General features: G+C 36.1%; 3 protein-coding genes across 3 annotated transcripts; all 3 read left to right on the top strand.

Annotated features, from left to right (window-relative positions):
* Window positions 1-6501: 6501 nt before the first annotated feature.
* LOC143540123 (ethylene-responsive transcription factor RAP2-12-like) lies at window positions 6502-8087 on the top strand. The gene is made up of 2 exons (XM_077033266.1): window positions 6502-6830; window positions 7337-8087. Exons 1-2 carry the CDS (start codon window positions 6590-6592, stop codon window positions 7984-7986), a joined length of 891 nt encoding a protein of 296 aa, XP_076889381.1. The 5' UTR covers window positions 6502-6589; the 3' UTR covers window positions 7987-8087.
* Window positions 8088-11140: 3053 nt separating this feature from the next.
* LOC143540115 (putative complex I intermediate-associated protein 30) lies at window positions 11141-14691 on the top strand. The gene is made up of 7 exons (XM_077033259.1): window positions 11141-11285; window positions 11395-11508; window positions 11769-11825; window positions 11899-11990; window positions 12117-12197; window positions 12296-12394; window positions 14200-14691. Exons 1-7 carry the CDS (start codon window positions 11234-11236, stop codon window positions 14386-14388), a joined length of 684 nt encoding a protein of 227 aa, XP_076889374.1. The 5' UTR covers window positions 11141-11233; the 3' UTR covers window positions 14389-14691.
* Window positions 14692-14961: 270 nt separating this feature from the next.
* LOC143540116 (uncharacterized) lies at window positions 14962-17226 on the top strand. The gene is made up of 6 exons (XM_077033260.1): window positions 14962-15415; window positions 15600-15684; window positions 15771-15838; window positions 16063-16119; window positions 16559-16732; window positions 16834-17226. The coding sequence occupies exons 1-6, from the start codon at window positions 15314-15316 to the stop codon at window positions 16894-16896; spliced, it is 549 nt and encodes a 182-aa protein (XP_076889375.1). The 5' UTR covers window positions 14962-15313; the 3' UTR covers window positions 16897-17226.
* Window positions 17227-18956: the final 1730 nt, after the last annotated feature.

Here is an 18956-nt window from a genome sequence, read left to right on the forward strand (position 1 = left end):
ATAGAAAAGGTTCTGATACTTGTATATCTTCTTGTAGGTTGTGCATCGGGTCTTCTCAGAGACGTCTTATGATGATGCTATGAGCGCAGCCCTCAACGCTTCTCATGAGGATGGGGAAAAGGCCGGCTTCCTGCTTGGTCTAGGGTTCGTTGAGAAAGGCATCCCGCCTTCCAACTTCCCTTTGTATAATGTTGATACTGAAGCTGTTTACGACCAAGCAGTGAATGAGTATGCCGCCTTCCCGCATCCGGTGGTGGAGAAGGTGAACCAAGTTGCTGCTGCTGATGATGGGCTAGCTATCCTTAAAGCTTTCCTTGAACCGCCACGTTCTACTGATGGTGCGGGTCCAAGTGGAAGTGGCCCTGAAGCCTGATCCTGAAGATCCCTTCCCACTGCTATGATAGATTTAGCTTGTATAGATTTATTTTCTTGTAGGCGGGTAGTTACCCGGCCATTCTTGTAATGAATCATTGTGAAATATAAATCTTTTTGCGGGTAAGACCGCTACTTTCATTGGATTCATTGCTTTGTAAACGTTATATGACTTGCATACTTTAGTTTAAATTAGCAATTTTCCAAGTGTTTAGAATAAGTTAACCTTTGAACGTGGTAGATAATAGGTTGAAGTTTTGCTTCCTCTTTCGTGATTGTGCGGGTAGGACCGTCACTTGCACTTAGTAGGATGGCTAAACTTTACCTACATCTGACCTGCGTGTAGGTTTTCCTCATCCTTTTGTTAGAAATTCTCTGTTTTGAACTGTTCGACGCGCGGTTGTCAATAGGTTAGTGTTCAGTTCCCTCTCATGATTCATGCGGATAGACCGGCACTTTCATTTAGTGGGATGACTGAACTTTTCCCCTTCAACTGGCCTGCGTGAAGGTTTGCCGTTTTTTGGGTTTATGCGGGTTTTGCCGCCTTCCCCTCGCAATGACTTTCCACGTAATTATGCGGTGAAAACCGGCATATTAGTGTTGAATAAATTAACCGTTCGACGCGCGGTTGTTAATAGGTTAGTGTTCAGTTTCCTCTATGATTCATGCGGATAGACCGGCACTTTCATTTATTGGGATGACTGAACTTTTCCCCTTCAACTGACCTGCGTGAAGGTTTGCCGTTTTTTGGGTTTATGCGGGTTTTGCCGCCTTCCCCACGCAACGACATTCCACGTAATTATGAGGTGAAAACCGGCATATCCGTGTTGAATAAATTAACCGTTCGACGCGTGGTTGTTAATAGGTTAGTGTTCAGTTTCCTCTATCATGATTCATGCGGATAGACCGGCACTTTCATTTAGTAGGATGACTGAACTTTTCCCCTTCAACTGACCTGCGTGAAGGTTTGCCGTTTTTTGGGTTTATGCGGGTTTTGCCGCCTTCCCCATGCAACGACTTTCACACTTATGTATGCGGTGAAAACCGGCATCAGTGTTGATAGTTAAAGTATAAATGTAAAATCATCAGCGTCGATGTTGTAAGGAGAATCATTTCCATTAGAAGTGGCTCTGGGCCTTTACAAATTTGGAATTGATCTACATGCAAACTGTGTAATTGAGCTCCCTTCCATGTTGTTGGGATGGGAGTGCCATCGAGCCGATATGCATCTGGTTCGGGATCTCGTTCTTTACGCAGCATGTAGTCTCCACATTGAAGATGTAATTTTATTCGTGTTCCCCAGCTGGGGTTCTACACGCATCAGCCTGCTCAGCGTTCATTGCGCCACGAGGTGCGCGAGCGTCCCATCTCTGACAAATGCTTCGACCATGTCTTTTACGTCTATGCATTCTTCAGTGTTGTGGCCTTTTGTCCTGTGAAAGTCACAGTATTTGCTCCGATCAGCATTGTGACGATGTCGGATTATTGGAGCCTTTGGCCATGGGAGCTCCTCAGTGGCGAATATCTCGGTGACGCTTTTGGTGAGCGGCGTCCATCTGGAGTTCTGGTTTGACTGTACGTTATCTCTTCCGCCTAACCGATGTTGCAAGCCGTATGAGGTGTCAAAGTTTACCCTTGACTGCCAAATGCCTAGCTTCCGCTTTTTGTTTAATCGGGCGGTAAGGACGTTGTCTTCTCTTGTTTTCTGGGTGTAGAGGTTTGTGCTCTGTGGGAGATCTCTACCCAGTTGCTTCTCTGTTTCCGCAAAGCGTTTTGCTGCTGTCATGATGGCATCCCATGTGGATGGCATGCCATCTTTACCCGTTAAGGTGCGGATGAGCTCTGGGTCGTTCGCGCCCTGAATAAAAGCAGCGCGAACAAGATCTTCGCTAATGTTACCCAGACTTAGCTTCTTTGAGTTGAAGCGAGTGATGAAGTCTGGCAAAGATTCATCTTCCTCTCGAACGCATTTGAGGATTGTCCATTGCTCCTCGGTATACTTTCGTTGTTGGCTGAAGTGTTGGCTAAACTTCTGTTGGAAGTCTGCCCAGTCGTAGATGTGGTTGACCGGTAGACGATCGAACCACGCTCTAGCTGGCCCAACAAGCGTCATTTGGAACATGTAACACCACGTAGGTTCCGTCCAATTGCTGACGGTTGCCCCCGCTATGAATCTGTTCAAATGATCATCCGGATCAGATATACCATCATATGTGCCTATGTTGGACATTTGTTTGGCACTTTTTGGGGCAATTGCTTCCGCAATGTCCCTTGCAAATTTGGACGTTTCCGCATTTGCAACAGTTGGTCTGAATGTTTTGGAGAAGTCACGTGGACTTCCACCTGTGTTTTTTGGATTGAAGGCTTCTCCAAAACGCCTTCTCGGTTGGGAGTCCGTTTCCTTACGCTTCCCTTTTGCCCTATGGCGAGGGTTCGCGTCGGAGTCGGATTCCTCCGAGTCATCGTCCAAGTATTCTTCGAATTCGTCAGCCTGTTGGACGGAACGCAAGCGTTCGTCCAACTCAGCTTGGAATTCCCTCTGACGTGCCTCCGCCCATGCCTTAACTTCGTCGAGTGTTTGGTGGGGGAGTCTTGTTCGTTTCTCTAACTGGTTATCGGTGAATCCCAGTGAGCGATTATTTACTGCACTTGCCCCAGCTTGGTTAACTGGGGTAGTGTTCGTAAAATTTACTTCACTTGCCCCGGCTTGGGTAACCGGGGTAGTGTTTGTAAAGACTGTGTAGCCGGTATTCCCCCCAGTAGCTGGGGTTGTGGTTACCGGAATTTCTTTAACCATCTTTCCAGAAGTTTGAAAAAACTGAAAAGAAATGAAGTTCTAGCTTTATGCACGGATGGCGCCAATGAAGAAACACTAACCGGACCCCGGGCAGATTACGGGTAACCTGGGGGTTAGATAGATGTTTCCCACGAGGGGTTAGACCCGGTAAAGATGGTTCTTCTGATAACCTGCAAAACAGACACCGTGAGCTTGTCACTGAGAATGGGGGGGTTCCTCCTTGTGACCACCCTCCGGCGTGAGAATCAGACTAGATTGCTCTTTAAATATAAATGTATATTAAGAGATTGCTAGAGCAGATATCAGGTATAATATGATGATAATGTGATAAGATATGATAAGATGAGATGATCATACCATTTGGGGTATTTATAGCCGAAGGTAGGTTTCCAAGGAGGTGTGGCCGGCTGCAATAGTATTCCTGTTCCACCAACAGTGGCCTACGCACGTGCCCTGCTGGTAGTTGGTGGGTAGGCAGCGGCTGATAATGACCAGGCCTGCTGTGTACTATTCCTTTTCCACCAACTGCCGGCTATGCACGTGGTATGACAGGAGTTGGTGAGTAGGCAGCGGCTAATAGTGACATACAGTACAGGAGCATGCTGCTCGCCATACTGTTGTCAATAAGCTGTCGTATCTTTAGTCAGATCTTTTGCCCATACCTCGTCAGGTACAGTACAGAAGATCTTCCCGTATCGTACGGACTGGCTTAGTTGGGCGGGAGTATTCCCCCTCCCGCCTTTGTGCGGGATTGTTCCCGGCTTTGCTCATTCCTTCAGGTGACACCGAGTGATTGAGAGCTAAGTGCCTTGTGCGTGTAGCCTTGCTGCGCGGGTGGCCTTCCCTGATGGCTTGTATCCGCAGCTGCGGGAACAGGCAGAGTCCTTCACCATTGGGAGGCATTTCCTGCGGGAACAGCTTGCGTACTGCGCGTAAGGACGTCACGTCTCTGAGCATGGTTGGTCCTGCGGATCCAGTTGGTTTCTGCGCAGACGTCCCTCTTCAAGGTGAGTCTTGCGGGTCCAACTGGGCTCTGCTGGGACCTACCTCTTCAGTTTTGTTATCTAGTTTTATTTTGCATAAGAAAACCACGTGACACATTCATAGAATATGTTTCGTCTCTCGTTGGATTTTTTTCTTTTTTTAAGAAAAAATTCAAAAACGTCACAAAGCCAAACCTTCAAGTTTGGATTATACACTTCTGTTTAGATTAATACCTGCAATATATATTAATCATACTTATTGTCAACAACCTTAATCTAACATCATATATTGCTTGGGACTTGGGAGTGTGGATGGCACTTACGGTTTCATAAAATAATATATACATGCAACTATGATGCAAGTGGCATAAAAATATAAACTTTGACGATGTCTTTCTCCAGTGACGGAGCTAGGAAATTTTTTTTATGGGTTCAGAAGTTTTTGGTGATCGATTTGTTTCCGTCATCAAAGTTTTCGGGCCCGGATGGGCCGGGTCCGTCATTCGGCCCAATAAATAAAATGTAATATCACAACCATAACCAAAGTACATTATAAACATTAAAATAAAATACAAAGTCAAATTAAATAAAAATGTTTACAAATTTTAATTGTTCAATACGCGTTTTCATGTACTGAAAACAAATCATAAAATCTTCGACCACGACTATCAGAAAACTTATTTTCAATATACAAACTGCAAACATTGTTCATATAACTGATACACATACGAGTAGTTCAAATATTTATTTTAAAAAGATGATGGAGGAAATCAAATTTTAAGGAGTATATTCGTATGGATAAAAATAGGGGGCGACGAGAGGAATTCGATTGGTCGAGTTTGTGTAATTGTACATTTAAAAAAAAATTGAAGTTTGGTGTTGTACGTTCCTCTGTTTCAAACTTCTTGCTAGGCATTAGAGTTTTTTTAATAATAATATAGCCGTTAAAAATAATAAAAGTAAATATAGATCAATGATGACTACCATTAAACAAAATATGGTGCTACGTGTATTATTATAATTTAAACAATATTTGTCTGGACTTATATTTTGTTAACGCAAATAAATTGACAAGACTTCTCCTCCATGGATGCCCTAAAATTAAATGGCATGTACTCAAAGCTTAAGAAAAAGGCATCGTTGTCTCTCTCTCTAAAATTCAAGTTTTTGTTTTTTCACCGGCGAAAGGTGAAACGTTTCCAAAGATTTCGTGACACCGGGTTCGTTCGTCCAAAAAGAATGAGTTCGCTCGTTAAATCGTACCTATAAGTTATATATAAAACAGAAAATGGACCGGGTTCGACTGAACCCGGTGTCATGAATGTGGCTCCGCCACTGTCTTTCTCTCAATTAGTAGGTGAGTTAGGAATATGTCTGACTCAGCACCATATTTTTCACCGTAACGTATCCTTAAGCACCGGTCAAATGACAGGTTAACTCAGTATACCTTTTGTTTTAACCGTTATGTGAAACAATCCATCTATTATAATAAACTATTTAATTTGATAAAATATAGTTTTTTTAAGTTAATCATGTAATTTCTATACTTTAATTGTATTTATTATTTTGAGCTTCCCGTGTATCACACGAATTCTAAAGCTAGTTTATTTTACATTAGCATATTTAAATTCAAACATATAACAAATTTATTTTAACAATTTATAAGTTTATTAACTTAAGCTTAAGCATCGGTTTAGACCATTTTACACAATAAAAAAACGTTAATTAAATGAGACAAATCAGAATTCTAAATTTGATGGTTGTCATTGAAAGTTATATAAGTTACGTATATAAATTAAATACTAATACCTTTCTTTTACTTTTGGGTTTCAAAAGTAAGTCGTATAGATATGAAAGATCTTTTTTGATGGCTATATGTTGGAAAATGAACTTTTACAATAATATATGACTTCTTTTTAATGGATCGAATGTTCTTCTTCTTCTTCTTGTTTTTTCTTAAATACACAAAACTTCATATTTTACAAAGTTAAATATCTTGGCATAGTAAATAATTAAGGGTTTAGCAAGTTGAAAGTTAAAACTTTTATCAGAATGTTAACAATTAGTTGAAGTAATGGTGGAAAATTTAAATAAATTACAAGATGTAGCTATAAATATAAAATATCAATAGACAAAGGTAATTAATATTTTCTTAAGTAATTTAGTTTATCAAAATATCTTATTTATTTTCTAAAGATTACTGTAGATACGTTTAACAAGTTATCATTATTAAAGTGATGTTAAAATATTATATACCTAATCTTTTGCAAATTTTGTGTGTAGCACAAAGGGTAAAAAGGTGTTTAAAGCCATTGTTCCTGCCAACTTGGTGAAGTATATAAAAAACTCATCTCTTCTTGTAGCAACAATTATTTGTTTTGCTCCGATCACCAACTTGAAATTATTATTATTATTATTATTCATATCACCTGCAAATATGTGTGGAGGTGCCATCCTCTCTAATATCATAGCCGCCCCCACGGCTAATCGTTCTCGCCGTTTAACCGCCGCAGATCTTCTCCGGGATACCGATTTATCAAACAACTACTACTTCTCAAAGCCACCCCCACCATCATCAGATGACTTCGAAGCTGACTTCCAGGGATTCAAAGACCGGATTCAGGATAACAATAAGCCTATGCCTTTTGTTTTCTCAGCCAACAATAACTCATCTGCAGGTAATTCACTTTTTTTCATTTATAATAATTTCAAGAATTAATTTGTTATAATTATATTACAAGTCATCATGAACTTGAAGCTTCTAGATCTGGCTTATCATATTTGATTAATTCATGACGTCATCTATCGAATCTAGTCTGTTCTTGTTATCAATTGCGTATTTGTATAATATATATTTAAATAATGAAATTTGAAGTTGCATTAATTCGCTAGTTTTCTTGAATAGCAAAACTAAGTGGTTGTGAAAATTAATAAATTGACAGATCTTTAAGTTGTTTAAATTGATTATTTATATCTATGGATTCATATTTTTAAATTCTTTTAGATTAATGACGTCATCTATAGAAACTAGTCTGTTCTAGTTATGAATTCCTATATGTTAATTGTAATAATATATATTTGGCTTTTTTTAAATAGCAGCCGTTTAAAAAATATATTCATATTTCAGATCTTTAATTAAGTTGTTTAAATTGATTGATTACATCTATGGATTAATAATATTTAGGTTCCAAATCTATGAAATCTGATGATGATCATGATCATTCTGGCTCCAAGAAAAGGAAGAACCAATACCGAGGGATCCGTCAACGTCCATGGGGCAAATGGGCTGCTGAGATACGCGATCCGAGTAAAGGTGTCCGTGTTTGGCTCGGGACCTTTAATACCGCAGAAGAAGCTGCGAGGGCTTATGACGCTGAAGCCAGAAGGATCCGTGGTCCCAAGGCTAAGGTCAACTTTCCCGATACACCCGCTAATAAGCCTAAACACCACAAACTAACTTCTAATATGGAAGAGAAACCACATGTTAATCCTGCAACACCAAAAAGCGGTCTCTTTAGTTTCACCTCTGATCAAAGTAGCAACTCTTTCGATTTCCCATGGGTCGAAAACTGTGTAAAATCTCCTGAGATTTCTTCCGCTTTTATGGAAGATGCTGCTGCTACTGCCAAAAAGCCGAAACTAGAGTCGGTGAATTTGGTGTCGGATTGTAACGACGATATGTTCTTTGAGATGCCGTATGTTGAAGGTAACTGGGATGTTGCTTCTATGGATGCTTTCCTGAATGGAGATCTGAATCAGGATGGTGGTAATGTGATGGATCTTTGGAGCTTTGATGATCTTCCTGTGATGATGAATGGTGTTTTTTTTAATTAATTAAATAGTTTATTGTGTGTTTGTTTGTAAATAAGGCTTTACATTGTCAAGTAGCATATCCCCTTTTATGTAAAGCTTATATGCTTTGACTATTGTCTGTCTATTGAGGATGATCTTTCAATTATGTAATGACATATTGTGTTTCATAAGTGTGTTACCACTCCATTTATCTGTTAAGCTTAAAAGATTTTGAACTCTAGTATTTAATAATTAGTAGTATTGATCATCTTGGGCAAGTTTTTATATGGTCCCGATTTTCCTCAAAACCCCATTGTAGCTATTAGTTTTACCGGTTGTAATGACAGTACAACTGATTGAACCAAAACTAACAAATGAGTCTAAGCATGACAAAGATTAAGAATTCTATACTGAGTAGATGAATACTAATTCATATTGGGCTGCAAATAGTACTGACATATGTATTCTTGTAGTAGGGGAATAAGGGCACATAAAAACACACAATTCATCCATTGTAGGATAAGATTCATACGCCTCCTAGATAGTAATGACGTATATGTTCTCTTAAGATATACAGGGAAGTTATAATCTGACTACGTCACTACGGATGGTGTGACATCGCAAGCTTCATGATGAAGGACTAGTAGAGTCCCCATAACATAGACATGATTAGGAATTAATGCAGTACACAGTAATGAAGAATACATAGAAAAAAAACTTATAATCAAATCTTTTAGGCCGGGACCATGCATGATTTCATATATGAAACATGTGATACTAAATACAATGTACACAATGTCACGACAATCTTATCATATCTACCATTATAACAAAAGACTACTTACTTGTGTCACTTGTCACTACCTTAGCTATTCTTATTTTTTTAGTTTTTTTTCAAAAACATAATTTCAACAAACATTATTTTGGATCTGGTCAACTCATTTACTATGCATCCTAAAAATTCGAATTCTTTGTTTATATGGAAAATTACAATCATGATTTGCTAGCTACTTAACACTTTTCATTATGTCTTTTTTTTTCATAACTAAGATACCATTAGTTGTTTGTTTTTTAATTATTCATATTTTTGTTAGACTATATTTTGCTTAATGTCATAATGTGCAAAGTTTTAACATTTTCATTAAAATCACTTTATTTAATATTTTTAAAATTAAGAGAATTTTAGGTAAATATTAAACCCATTATTAGTTTTAGCTGAAACTTTGGAAACCTACAATTTTGTACTCTAATCATACAAATAATTATTAGTTTCAAACCTTAATATCAAGTATTAAATTATATTTTTTCCTTATTAATACATATATAAGTGTGAAAACTATGTGTTTAATATTTCAACAACTTTCCAAATGAAATTATCTAATCACAAGGGATATGTATCAAATTATAGATATTCATTATTTAACACGTTTAACTAATATAAATGTGAGTGATTTGATTTTTCAGTTTTTCCTAAATATAAATCAATAAATTATGTTAGGTAGATTATTTTAAGGAAGAAATCAAGGGTCTAATATGATCAAGCTATAATAGCGGTTTTTTTTATTTAATTTGGTCAGCTCATTTACCATGATTGTTTCCTGTAAATCTGAATTCTTTCATTATTTTGAAAACTACAATCATGATTTTTTAATTGTTTTAAATAATTATAGAGATAGAGATATATCAATTTAATTAAATATTGCAACTTCTTTTTAAAATAATCACTAATCATATGGGATTAGTATTCAAAGTTTAAAACATTCTTTATCTAATATTTTCAAGTACTATATATAAGAACATCATGTGATACATTGCTAACTCATACAGTAATCAACGTTTTCACAAACTATGACAAACATGTTAGTATTCCTTTTTCATATTTACTAGCTACTTAAAACTTTTCATTATGTCTTTTTTTTTCATAACTAAGATACCATTAGTTGTTTGTTTTTTAATTATTCATATTTTTGTTGACTATATTTTGCTTAATGTCATAATGTGCTTAATGGTGATAGCAAATTTAACCACTGTGATAAAGGTTATGACCTCAACTTGACTAGTTTGTTTATTTACTATATATGTATTGCTTTGCAGGAACATCATCAACAAGCTTCCTCTTCAACTCAAATGATGAATTATAATGTAGTGGAACCCATGAAAGCTACCTTACTTGGATTGATGGCAAATAGTATTTTTATCAATCTAGTAATTTTTTCTATGAATTTTGTTTGGTGGAGGTTTTTGTGTGTTCTTCTACGGTCTCTTTGTATAGGAAAATTGGTTTTTATTGGTCCCAACTATCGTCTTTTGGTCACTGCCGGTCCCAACTAACGAATTGGCAGCTGACGGTCCCAACTTTTAACGTATTTGTTTCTAACGGTCCGTGACTAACAGAATTCTAACGTCGTTAGTTTCAGGTCGCCGGAAAAACGTTTTTTCCCGGAAAACACACATTTACCGCGGACCGTCAGGATTCTGTTAGCCGCGGACCGTTAGGAACAAATATGTTAATTGGGCATCACTGTCTTTTTTTCTTTAAATTATTTATATTATATGTTTTGATTAAATCATCACACGTATTTAAGGAAATAAGTTAGTGAAAACCACATGTCGACGAGATAAATATAATGACGTGACAAGGGTGTAAACGAGCTGAGACCCAGCTCAACTAGGCTTGAGCCCGACTTGTTTTGACTTATGAGAGCTCGAGTTCGGCTTGATTCGAGCCCTTTTTCTAGTGCTTGAGTTTGGCTCGTTGGTTTTTCAAGCCTGGTACTCGGCTCGAGCTTGTGAAATACCTTAAATAAGCCAAAGCCCGATACACAATGCTTGATGAACCTAAACGAGCTTTATTTGAGGCAGGCTGGAATAAGGTGGACTCATTTCAATTCCAAGTTAAAGTAATTCACAAACAAACGGCTAAACTAGGCCTTAAAAGAAAAATAGTGTAGATGGTCTAAAACATACACCATTTTGTTGAACGCACAAACTCATCGCTTCTTTGTTTCTGCATCTCACGGCAACTTCTTCTTCTTCTTCTTCTTCGTGGAACATTATTCTCTAAGTAAGTAAGATACGATGAGATACTTGCCATTCATTTTAATTTTAATTTTAATAATTAGGGTTCGTTATGTTCAATTGTGATACTATATTTATATTTCCACACACATACAGTCGTCGCATCCCTCTATTTAGGTTAATTTAATTAATTAGTTTCACATTCACTCACTTGCTAGCTAGCTAGCTAGGGCTTTTGATTTTGATTTTTAATTGAAGAAGAACAAAAAATATGTCCAAAATTCGAGCTATATGGCAAGCTTCTTTAACCGCCACCAAAAGAGGTACATCTCCAATTCACTTGCTCTATTCATTTCATACCTCCAATTTTAACCACCTTGTTATTATTATTATTATTATTTCATCTCTCATTTTGTATGTATATGTATGTAGCTCTCACTTGGAACATTGATGACTTGATTCCTCCTAGCGAAAGATTTATATACAACTTTAATTCCAAACAAGAGCTTAACAAGTGGCATTTGTATTCTGATTCTCAATATGGAGGTACCTACTACACTGCTCTGCTCTGCTTTATATCCATGTATCATAGTCGTTTTAGCTAAATGGCGCGTCTTAATTTATATTGCTATTCTGTTAAAAGGGATTTTTTATTGCTTTGGAGGTTGATTTTCGAATTTTAAGCCCTTACACAGAAAGATCACAATTCAAATTATTATGTGCTTCTCTTGTAATGCTTTTTTTTAAAAGATAAATGTTGTTTGTTATAATTTATAAATAATTGATATGTTAGTGCAACCATACAGGTTTATCATCAGCAGCGTTAGAGATCACCGATGCAGGAAAGGAACAAAGTGGCACTGGTTGGTTATATGTCCAGCAGACTCCTCCATATTTTGGGTGCTTTTAGACTCTTGATTCTTTAAGATATTGTAGGAGTTTTCTCGGGAAATCTGTCTTTGGATGTTACGGAGGGTACAAAATGGAATATTAGCAGGAGTGGCTTCTGTGGAATGAGGTCTAAAAGGGTGTGTATAATGGCTTTATCCATTTTCATCAATACTTTGTGCCGCTGCTAATCTTCATTTAATCATACGCTGTGTGGCATTAAGCTTTCTAACAACATGTTGCTGGTTCCCTTTTATCATATGCAGTTTGATGGCTTCATCGATTTAGATCCTTATGATACTATAGCGCTCAAAATTAAAGGAGATGGGAGAAGTTACATATCAACTGTAAGTTCTCTTATCACTCTGTCTTTTTATGTTATGGCATTCTTTTGATTTTGGTTTACATTTTTTATTAGATACTAAAGCTTTAATTTTTAATGCAGATTTATACAGAGAATTGGGTAAATTCGCCTGGACAAATGGAAGATAACTCATGGCAGGCATTTGTTGCTGTGCCTAAAGACAACTGGGTTGTTGCAAAAGTAAGTAATTTAAGTCCTTTACTGTCTTAAATAAGAAAAAAATATATAAGAAAGTACTCTGGTTTTCTCAGGATCAAATTTCTGAAATATTATTAAACATTTTGGTGGTGAGTGATAAACCACAAGTAGACACACACACACACACACATGTAGGGACTTGATACTAAACCAGACACACTCGATACTGAGCCAATTTTAAGTAGAGAACCATGAGAACCGCCTATGTCTGCATATCAGATTTAGCGGGAGAGCAAAGGTGGAGCCGGAGCGATTATGCAGTTACTTAACCACCTTACATATCACAATTAAATCAAAATTTACAAGTGTTTAGTGGTTCACACACTTCTTTACATAAAATTGGTTTTGTATGATTTTATCTATCTCTGTGTATACATATATAGTGAGAGATTACAAGGGAGGTTAAGGAAGGGGTTTGGATAAATCCTTATAATACCTTTATCTTTTTGTTTATTCAACCTCTTTTTTGTATTTAATTACACAAATGTCACTATTTGAGCTATTCATGATAGCATCGAGTTGTCTAAATTTGTTGTCGCAGAAAATGTGGTTCATTACAGTACAAAGTGTTTTTCAGAAATCAGAACCAATTATATATTGAGAACCTCGAGAATCACTTTAGCCCTTGTACTATTTGTTAAATAAATTGACTAGAGTGCATGTGGATATTAATATGTTTTGAGATTTTTTTAAAAATATGGTATTGATAGAGTTTTGTCTAGATGCATATACTGAAGAGAGCGGGGAGATAGAAATAAGTTATATTTTCTTTATTCAATTTTACTCTTTTATTGAAGCATTATGTACATGTGCTTATGCGATTCTAAACATAGTATTGACTCTGAAATAGTGAAATGAATGCCCGCCATGTGTCATCATCATCATCATCTTACTCAGTATATCCCACCAATAGCAAAGCTATGGTAGGGTCTGAGGAGGGTAAGATGTAGACAGCCTTACCTCTACCCCATGGGGATAGAGAGGCTGCTTCCGGTGAGACCCCCGGCTCTATAGTAGTTTTGCATCAAGCCTTGGACATAATGCACATAGCACTCAATCATCGGGACGCTGGCTGATTGGTGCATGTACCCTTGTCTTTCGGCTATCAACGCCACCACATGATGCCTGATTAACCTTCCATCACTTTTAACGTTATTTTCACGAGATTAGTAAAATAACGTCAAAATTAGTGCAATTTTATTTTTGCCCACCCGAGGGTTCACACATATATACATTATATGCGCGCACCGCAAGCAGGGCACATATAATTTTAATGCCCGCCATGTGTGTGTATTCAAATAACTTTAATTTTGGGCAACACATGAATTTAACACATATGTTACACTTTTCTGATTTTAGTAACCGGCTTTATATTACACCAAAATCAGAAATCAACTTACACTATAATACTATATCATCTATTTTAGCAACTTCAACAAGTAGCACATCAACTATTTGCTCATTTTCAAAAATTTCTGACTTGTTTATTTGTTAAAAATAAGAGAAAAATTCATTTTTTTTAATTGTAAGCATAGTAATATTTTAATATATTTTTCTCATAAGCATTTGTTTGCATATGTACTATGTAGCATTTAGATGTGAGCCTGTGCCATATAATCAATTTAATGTAAAATTAGTTAAAAAATGAGATTGGGTAAAGTTTTGTAGAAGCTTTTCTATTTTGCTCGTAGTTTAAAGTTGATTGCTAGAATTATAAAAAAAAGATGTATACTTTTTGTGTTATTTGGCCTTTAATATTTGTGTGATTTAAGTTTTGACAATTGCAGATTCCTTTGGCACATTATCTTCCAACATGGAGAGGAAATGTAATCGAAGCAGATATAGAAATGAATCCATCTCGAGTTGTTGGCATGTCACTCTCTGTCAATGCTGAAGGTGGGGTCCCGGGTGCTCAAACTGGCCCAGGTGATTTTCGGTTGGAGATAGATTGGATCAAAGCTTTGAGAACTCAATAAGCTGCTTGGACTCCCTTGTAATTGTAGCTAAAACATGTTTATGTTCTTCTGCTTTAGTTTAATAATAATGGTATATGAAACATAGAAACTTTTTAGCAACAAGAGATGCCTGCTACCTTTTGAATTTTTGTTCGTGATTTGATGAGGATCTTATGAGTAACGATTGTTAGCAAAGTACGACTGCCTAATTTTGTGAGCCTGCTATATAAATGATCAATACTTTACTTGAATATTTCCTAATGCTAGAGATTGATGTGGTAATATGAATTTTGTTTCCATACCTGGTTTGTATCAAATTGTTGTTACATGTATTTGAATTTTAACCTTACTAGAAACAAATTATTCTTACAACAATATAATATAACTTTTGTTATTCATTTCTGAACATTTGGTCAATTAAAAGGAGTTTGGTTCTTGATGGTTTTTAATAAAATATAAAAATTTAATTGATGGGAGGGTAGATATTTTCATAAATTAAAAAGTATATTTAAGAAGAAAGGGTTGAAGGTTCCAGCTGTAACATGTTGTGACTGATAGATGTTACATACTACTAATAATCTTTATATGCTTTGATGGATAATTGGATATTAAGGCTTAATAGTAACACAAATCTGGATTTAGATCTCTCAACCTTGTGGGCCCTACTACACTCTCAACACCAACTGTCCATCACATATGTCTTCCTACTAATCCTAGTATGCATACCCAATCAAATTAAATAGAATAAAAATATCAGAAAAGGCTTCTGCAACTGGCTTGCAACTGATCATATAATTATAGCTTCCTGAGGGTTCTTGCAGAGCAGCACCTGCATGTAACATGGATTCTCATCCTTCACAAGCATACCAAGTTCTTTCAAGCACTTACTGATTATAACATCTGTCTAATCATTTTCTTTCTTTCAAGCACTTACTAATCTGTAACTATGGGCCGCAATGGCAATCGTTGTAATTTTTATCAAGTTTTGGGATTGAACAAGGAATGCACTGAAGCTGAGCTCAAGACTGCTTACAAGAAGCTTGCACTGGTAAGAATTCAATTTAATATATAATCATCTTGCACTTGTAAAGAGTGTTGTATATATCGGTCTAGGCGGCCGAGTAATCCACGACTAGGCCGAGTCGACAGACCTGGCAGCACCTAGTGACCTGTGCAACCATGTTAAAAATATATAATCTTGCCTTTTTTTGTTTCTTTTTATGTGGCGGTAGAAATGGCATCCTGACCGTTGTCCGGACTCTAGATACGTGGAAGAGGCTAAAAAGAAGTTTCAGGACATTCAAGAAGCGTATTCTGGTAAGAAAGCTCTCATCTTATTAGTTCAATTCTTCCTGAAATTGGTTTGGTTGCTGACAAGCCTCGTCTGTTTTGCGTGTTCCTAGTACTTTCCGATGTAAATAAAAGATTCATGTATGATGTAGGAGCTTATGACAGCGATGACGACGACGATGTAAGTTTTCTTTTATCTTTTTCTAGGAATTGGAGCTTGTTGAACATGGGATATTGGATCTCATGAAATTAAATATTCATTTGGCCCATAATTATAACTCACTTTTGAACTTTTCAAAAATATAACATTATCTTAATCTAGGTCTAATATAGCATATGAATATCTTTTGTTTGTTATTATAATTTATGTAAATTGTTGGCTGATTGATGATATACTGAAAGCAGGGGATGGCTGACTTTATGAGCGAAATGGCGGTGTTGATGAATCAAAACAAACCCAACGTAAGCTCCGAATTCTCTCAGGCATGTAGATGGATTCGAGTTTGAATTGAAAAGCTGTAAAATTAGAGGTTATTTTGGCAGGACTTATGTTTCTACTTTAAGTACGTCACACATATGGGGAACACTAGCATTAGCACATATATTGCTTTTTAGAAACCGAATCAATGTAGGCCCTGTATCTCTTGATGTGAATATGACAACTTTATCCACTCAAGTGGTCCAATTGGTTCATGAGAATCTATACAACTTGGTCCTTTTTCTTCTAGTAGACCCTTTTTGGCCCGACCGGCATCAACTTGGTTTCGTCCAATGATGGTTGTTTTGTTTGGTGCGGTGTGTGTTTGGTATTGCGTCACCTTTCTTGTTTTCAACAAGTTAACGAGTCTAGATTTGGAAATTTTGATATAACAATGTTAAAAATACGGTCATGGTTATGCAGGGAAACGGAGAGAGTTTTGAAGAACTAAAGGACCTTTTCGAGGAACTGTTTGAAGAGCCTGAAAACCACCCAAGTTCTTCTAGCTTTGGTGAAAGCTCAAGCTCAAGCTCCTCGTCTAGCAAACGAGGTTCTTCATCTATGTCGAATGAAAGCTTTCAAGGATTTTCACTAGGGGTAAGGATTAGTAGTTTAGTACCATTAGAACATCTTATTAGTTATTACTGTTATATTAACATAATTAACGTATGTATCGTTCGTTTTGTGTATTTTTTAAGGCTGGCAGAAGATACGAGGAGAGAAACAAGAATAAGAACAGGAGGACGGGGAGACATGGATGATCGATACAAGATTTCGTTCGATGACAGTTGTAGTTGTTTCTAAGTAGTTCCAATATGGAATTTAGCTATTGTCCTTTCATGTGTCAACATCATCAAGTGGCTAGCTAGCTATAAAGTGTAACCATTTTTAAAAAATAAAGAAATGAAAATATGTCGTATTTTGCAACTTGAAGTAAAAGGTGATCACTTGTAATGCTTGAAAGAAACACATCAAGTTGAAAGAGAAAATAATAATAAGCTTTGAAATCTCTTATGAGTAGTATAGTATAATTCCAAAGGGGTGCCAATAATGTGTATAATTAAAATTTGTACCTTTTCAAGTTTTCTTTTTATAATAGTTGTTTCATGGATCAAGACTTCGATATTATGATCATCATGTCACATGTGTTAGGACTTAGGCTTATATAATATCAAATAGTCTTTTTTATTTAGTTACAACTTGGCATTTCAAGAGGGGCGTGACATCATTCAAAAACGTAATTGATGTATGATTTGCTTTCTTTTTTAGATAAAATTAACTAATTGTTTTTTGAGATTTACAGATAAAACACCTTTTAAGACGTCCCATGCATCAAAGATTTATCATTTTCTCTTAAAATACCATCAAATTATGATAGAAGCGTATCATTAGTTGTTACAGATGTCATTCTTAATCTAAAGGCAAAAGCTTTTAAGTTGTCTAAGAATGAAAGAATTTTATTTTTTATGTAGTTGTAAGATGTTTTGATGGCTGAAACACGTGATCTTTAACGAAAATAAAACGCGTTTTTTAAGTACGTTTGTCTATGTAGTTACTATATTGTATTATGCAGACATAATTTTAAAATTCTATTAAAACTGCAAGTGTACATTAAAACTACTAAAGATGAGAGGGATATGGCAAGTTGAAATAAAATAGGTTTAACTAAAACAAGTTGGATTAGGAATAATTTAACAAGTTGATATTAAATTAAGCTATTAGAAATAAAATGATGTAGTGGCGACGCTTAGAAAATATCTCTCTTATCTTTGGACCAAAAGATCAAATGTGATTATGTGCAAATAAATAAACCTTCCACTTTGGACTCAATCAAATAGTTTATTCTATTTCACTTTATGTTTTCATATTCCAATAGTCTTAGTCTTAAGAGACTATTCAAATCTTTTTAGGTAATAGCTTGAAATCTTGAATAAAGTTGCAATTTGCAATTATTTCCTTTAGTAATTATAAATTATAAGTTCCATTTTCTAACTCCGCTTTGAAATCACACATTTTCTATAATCAAGAGACTTACGCGCTTCTAATTTGTAAATAAATCATACCCAAAATATTGGTATTGCTAGATCAAAGGACATTTGTTTTTTTTTTTTGTGTTTTTTTTTTCTGTTAACGACTTATTTTTATTTTTATCTTTTGTAACACATGGGATTTGATCCCTCACAATTTGATAAAACAAAACTCTATCAAAAACTTAAATATCACTAGAACATTGACCATTTTGTTACAATATAAATAAGAAGATAACATAATTCTTATAATTAACAATTTTAAAAAAAAATATAAATGCCTCCATCCAACCATAATCATGGTTCTTTTCCAATGAACAAATTAATGCTCTAACGAACAAATGATGACCACAACGAGTAAATGAAGACTCGAATGAAGAACTCAACCCTTTAATCATCCCACGAGACCATAATATCCCCGTTTAGTGAAAACAAATGCCCAAAAGTCGTTGTGAGCCCCTTTCAGCGAAAGCAGAAACGACACTTTTCCAACGAACAAATGAATGTCACAACAAACAAATGATGACAACGGCGAGTAAATGAAGACTTGAACGGGGAACTCAACCCCTTAATCATCCCACGAGACCATAATATCCCCGTCTAGTGAAAACAAAGGCCCATAAGTCGTTGAGAGCCCCGTTCAGTGAAAGCAGAAGCAACACTTTTCCAACGAACAAATGAATGTCGTACTCCATCGAATATTTTATGACCATACGAAAGAATCGGATCAATTTGATGTCCCTAGAGCTTTCCCTTGGCCCGTTCGAAATTTTGCTACTACGACCAAAGGGTGT

This window comes from Bidens hawaiensis, unplaced genomic scaffold, assembly GCF_021521415.1.
Source record: "Bidens hawaiensis isolate Kalapana, Puna unplaced genomic scaffold, B.hawaiensis_p1.1 tig00012137_1, whole genome shotgun sequence".
Classification (NCBI taxonomy): domain Eukaryota; kingdom Viridiplantae; phylum Streptophyta; class Magnoliopsida; order Asterales; family Asteraceae; genus Bidens; species Bidens hawaiensis.

What these genes read in the sequence shown, in the direction of transcription:
- LOC143540123 (XM_077033266.1), top strand. Translation starts at nt 6,590, where the DNA reads ATGTGTGGAGGTGCCATCCTCTCTAATATCATAGCCGCCCCCACGGCT. An exon ending in CAACAATAACTCATCTGCAG is followed by an intron (nt 6,831 to 7,336) that starts GTAATTCACTTT and finishes AATAATATTTAG; the next exon opens with GTTCCAAATCTATGAAATCT.
- LOC143540115 (XM_077033259.1), top strand. Translation starts at nt 11,234, where the DNA reads ATGTCCAAAATTCGAGCTATATGGCAAGCTTCTTTAACCGCCACCAAA. An exon ending in AAAGGAACAAAGTGGCACTG is followed by an intron (nt 11,826 to 11,898) that starts GTTGGTTATATG and finishes AAGATATTGTAG; the next exon opens with GAGTTTTCTCGGGAAATCTG. An exon ending in GTGGAATGAGGTCTAAAAGG is followed by an intron (nt 11,991 to 12,116) that starts GTGTGTATAATG and finishes TATCATATGCAG; the next exon opens with TTTGATGGCTTCATCGATTT.
- LOC143540116 (XM_077033260.1), top strand. Translation starts at nt 15,314, where the DNA reads ATGGGCCGCAATGGCAATCGTTGTAATTTTTATCAAGTTTTGGGATTG. An exon ending in CTTACAAGAAGCTTGCACTG is followed by an intron (nt 15,416 to 15,599) that starts GTAAGAATTCAA and finishes ATGTGGCGGTAG; the next exon opens with AAATGGCATCCTGACCGTTG. An exon ending in CATTCAAGAAGCGTATTCTG is followed by an intron (nt 15,685 to 15,770) that starts GTAAGAAAGCTC and finishes GCGTGTTCCTAG; the next exon opens with TACTTTCCGATGTAAATAAA.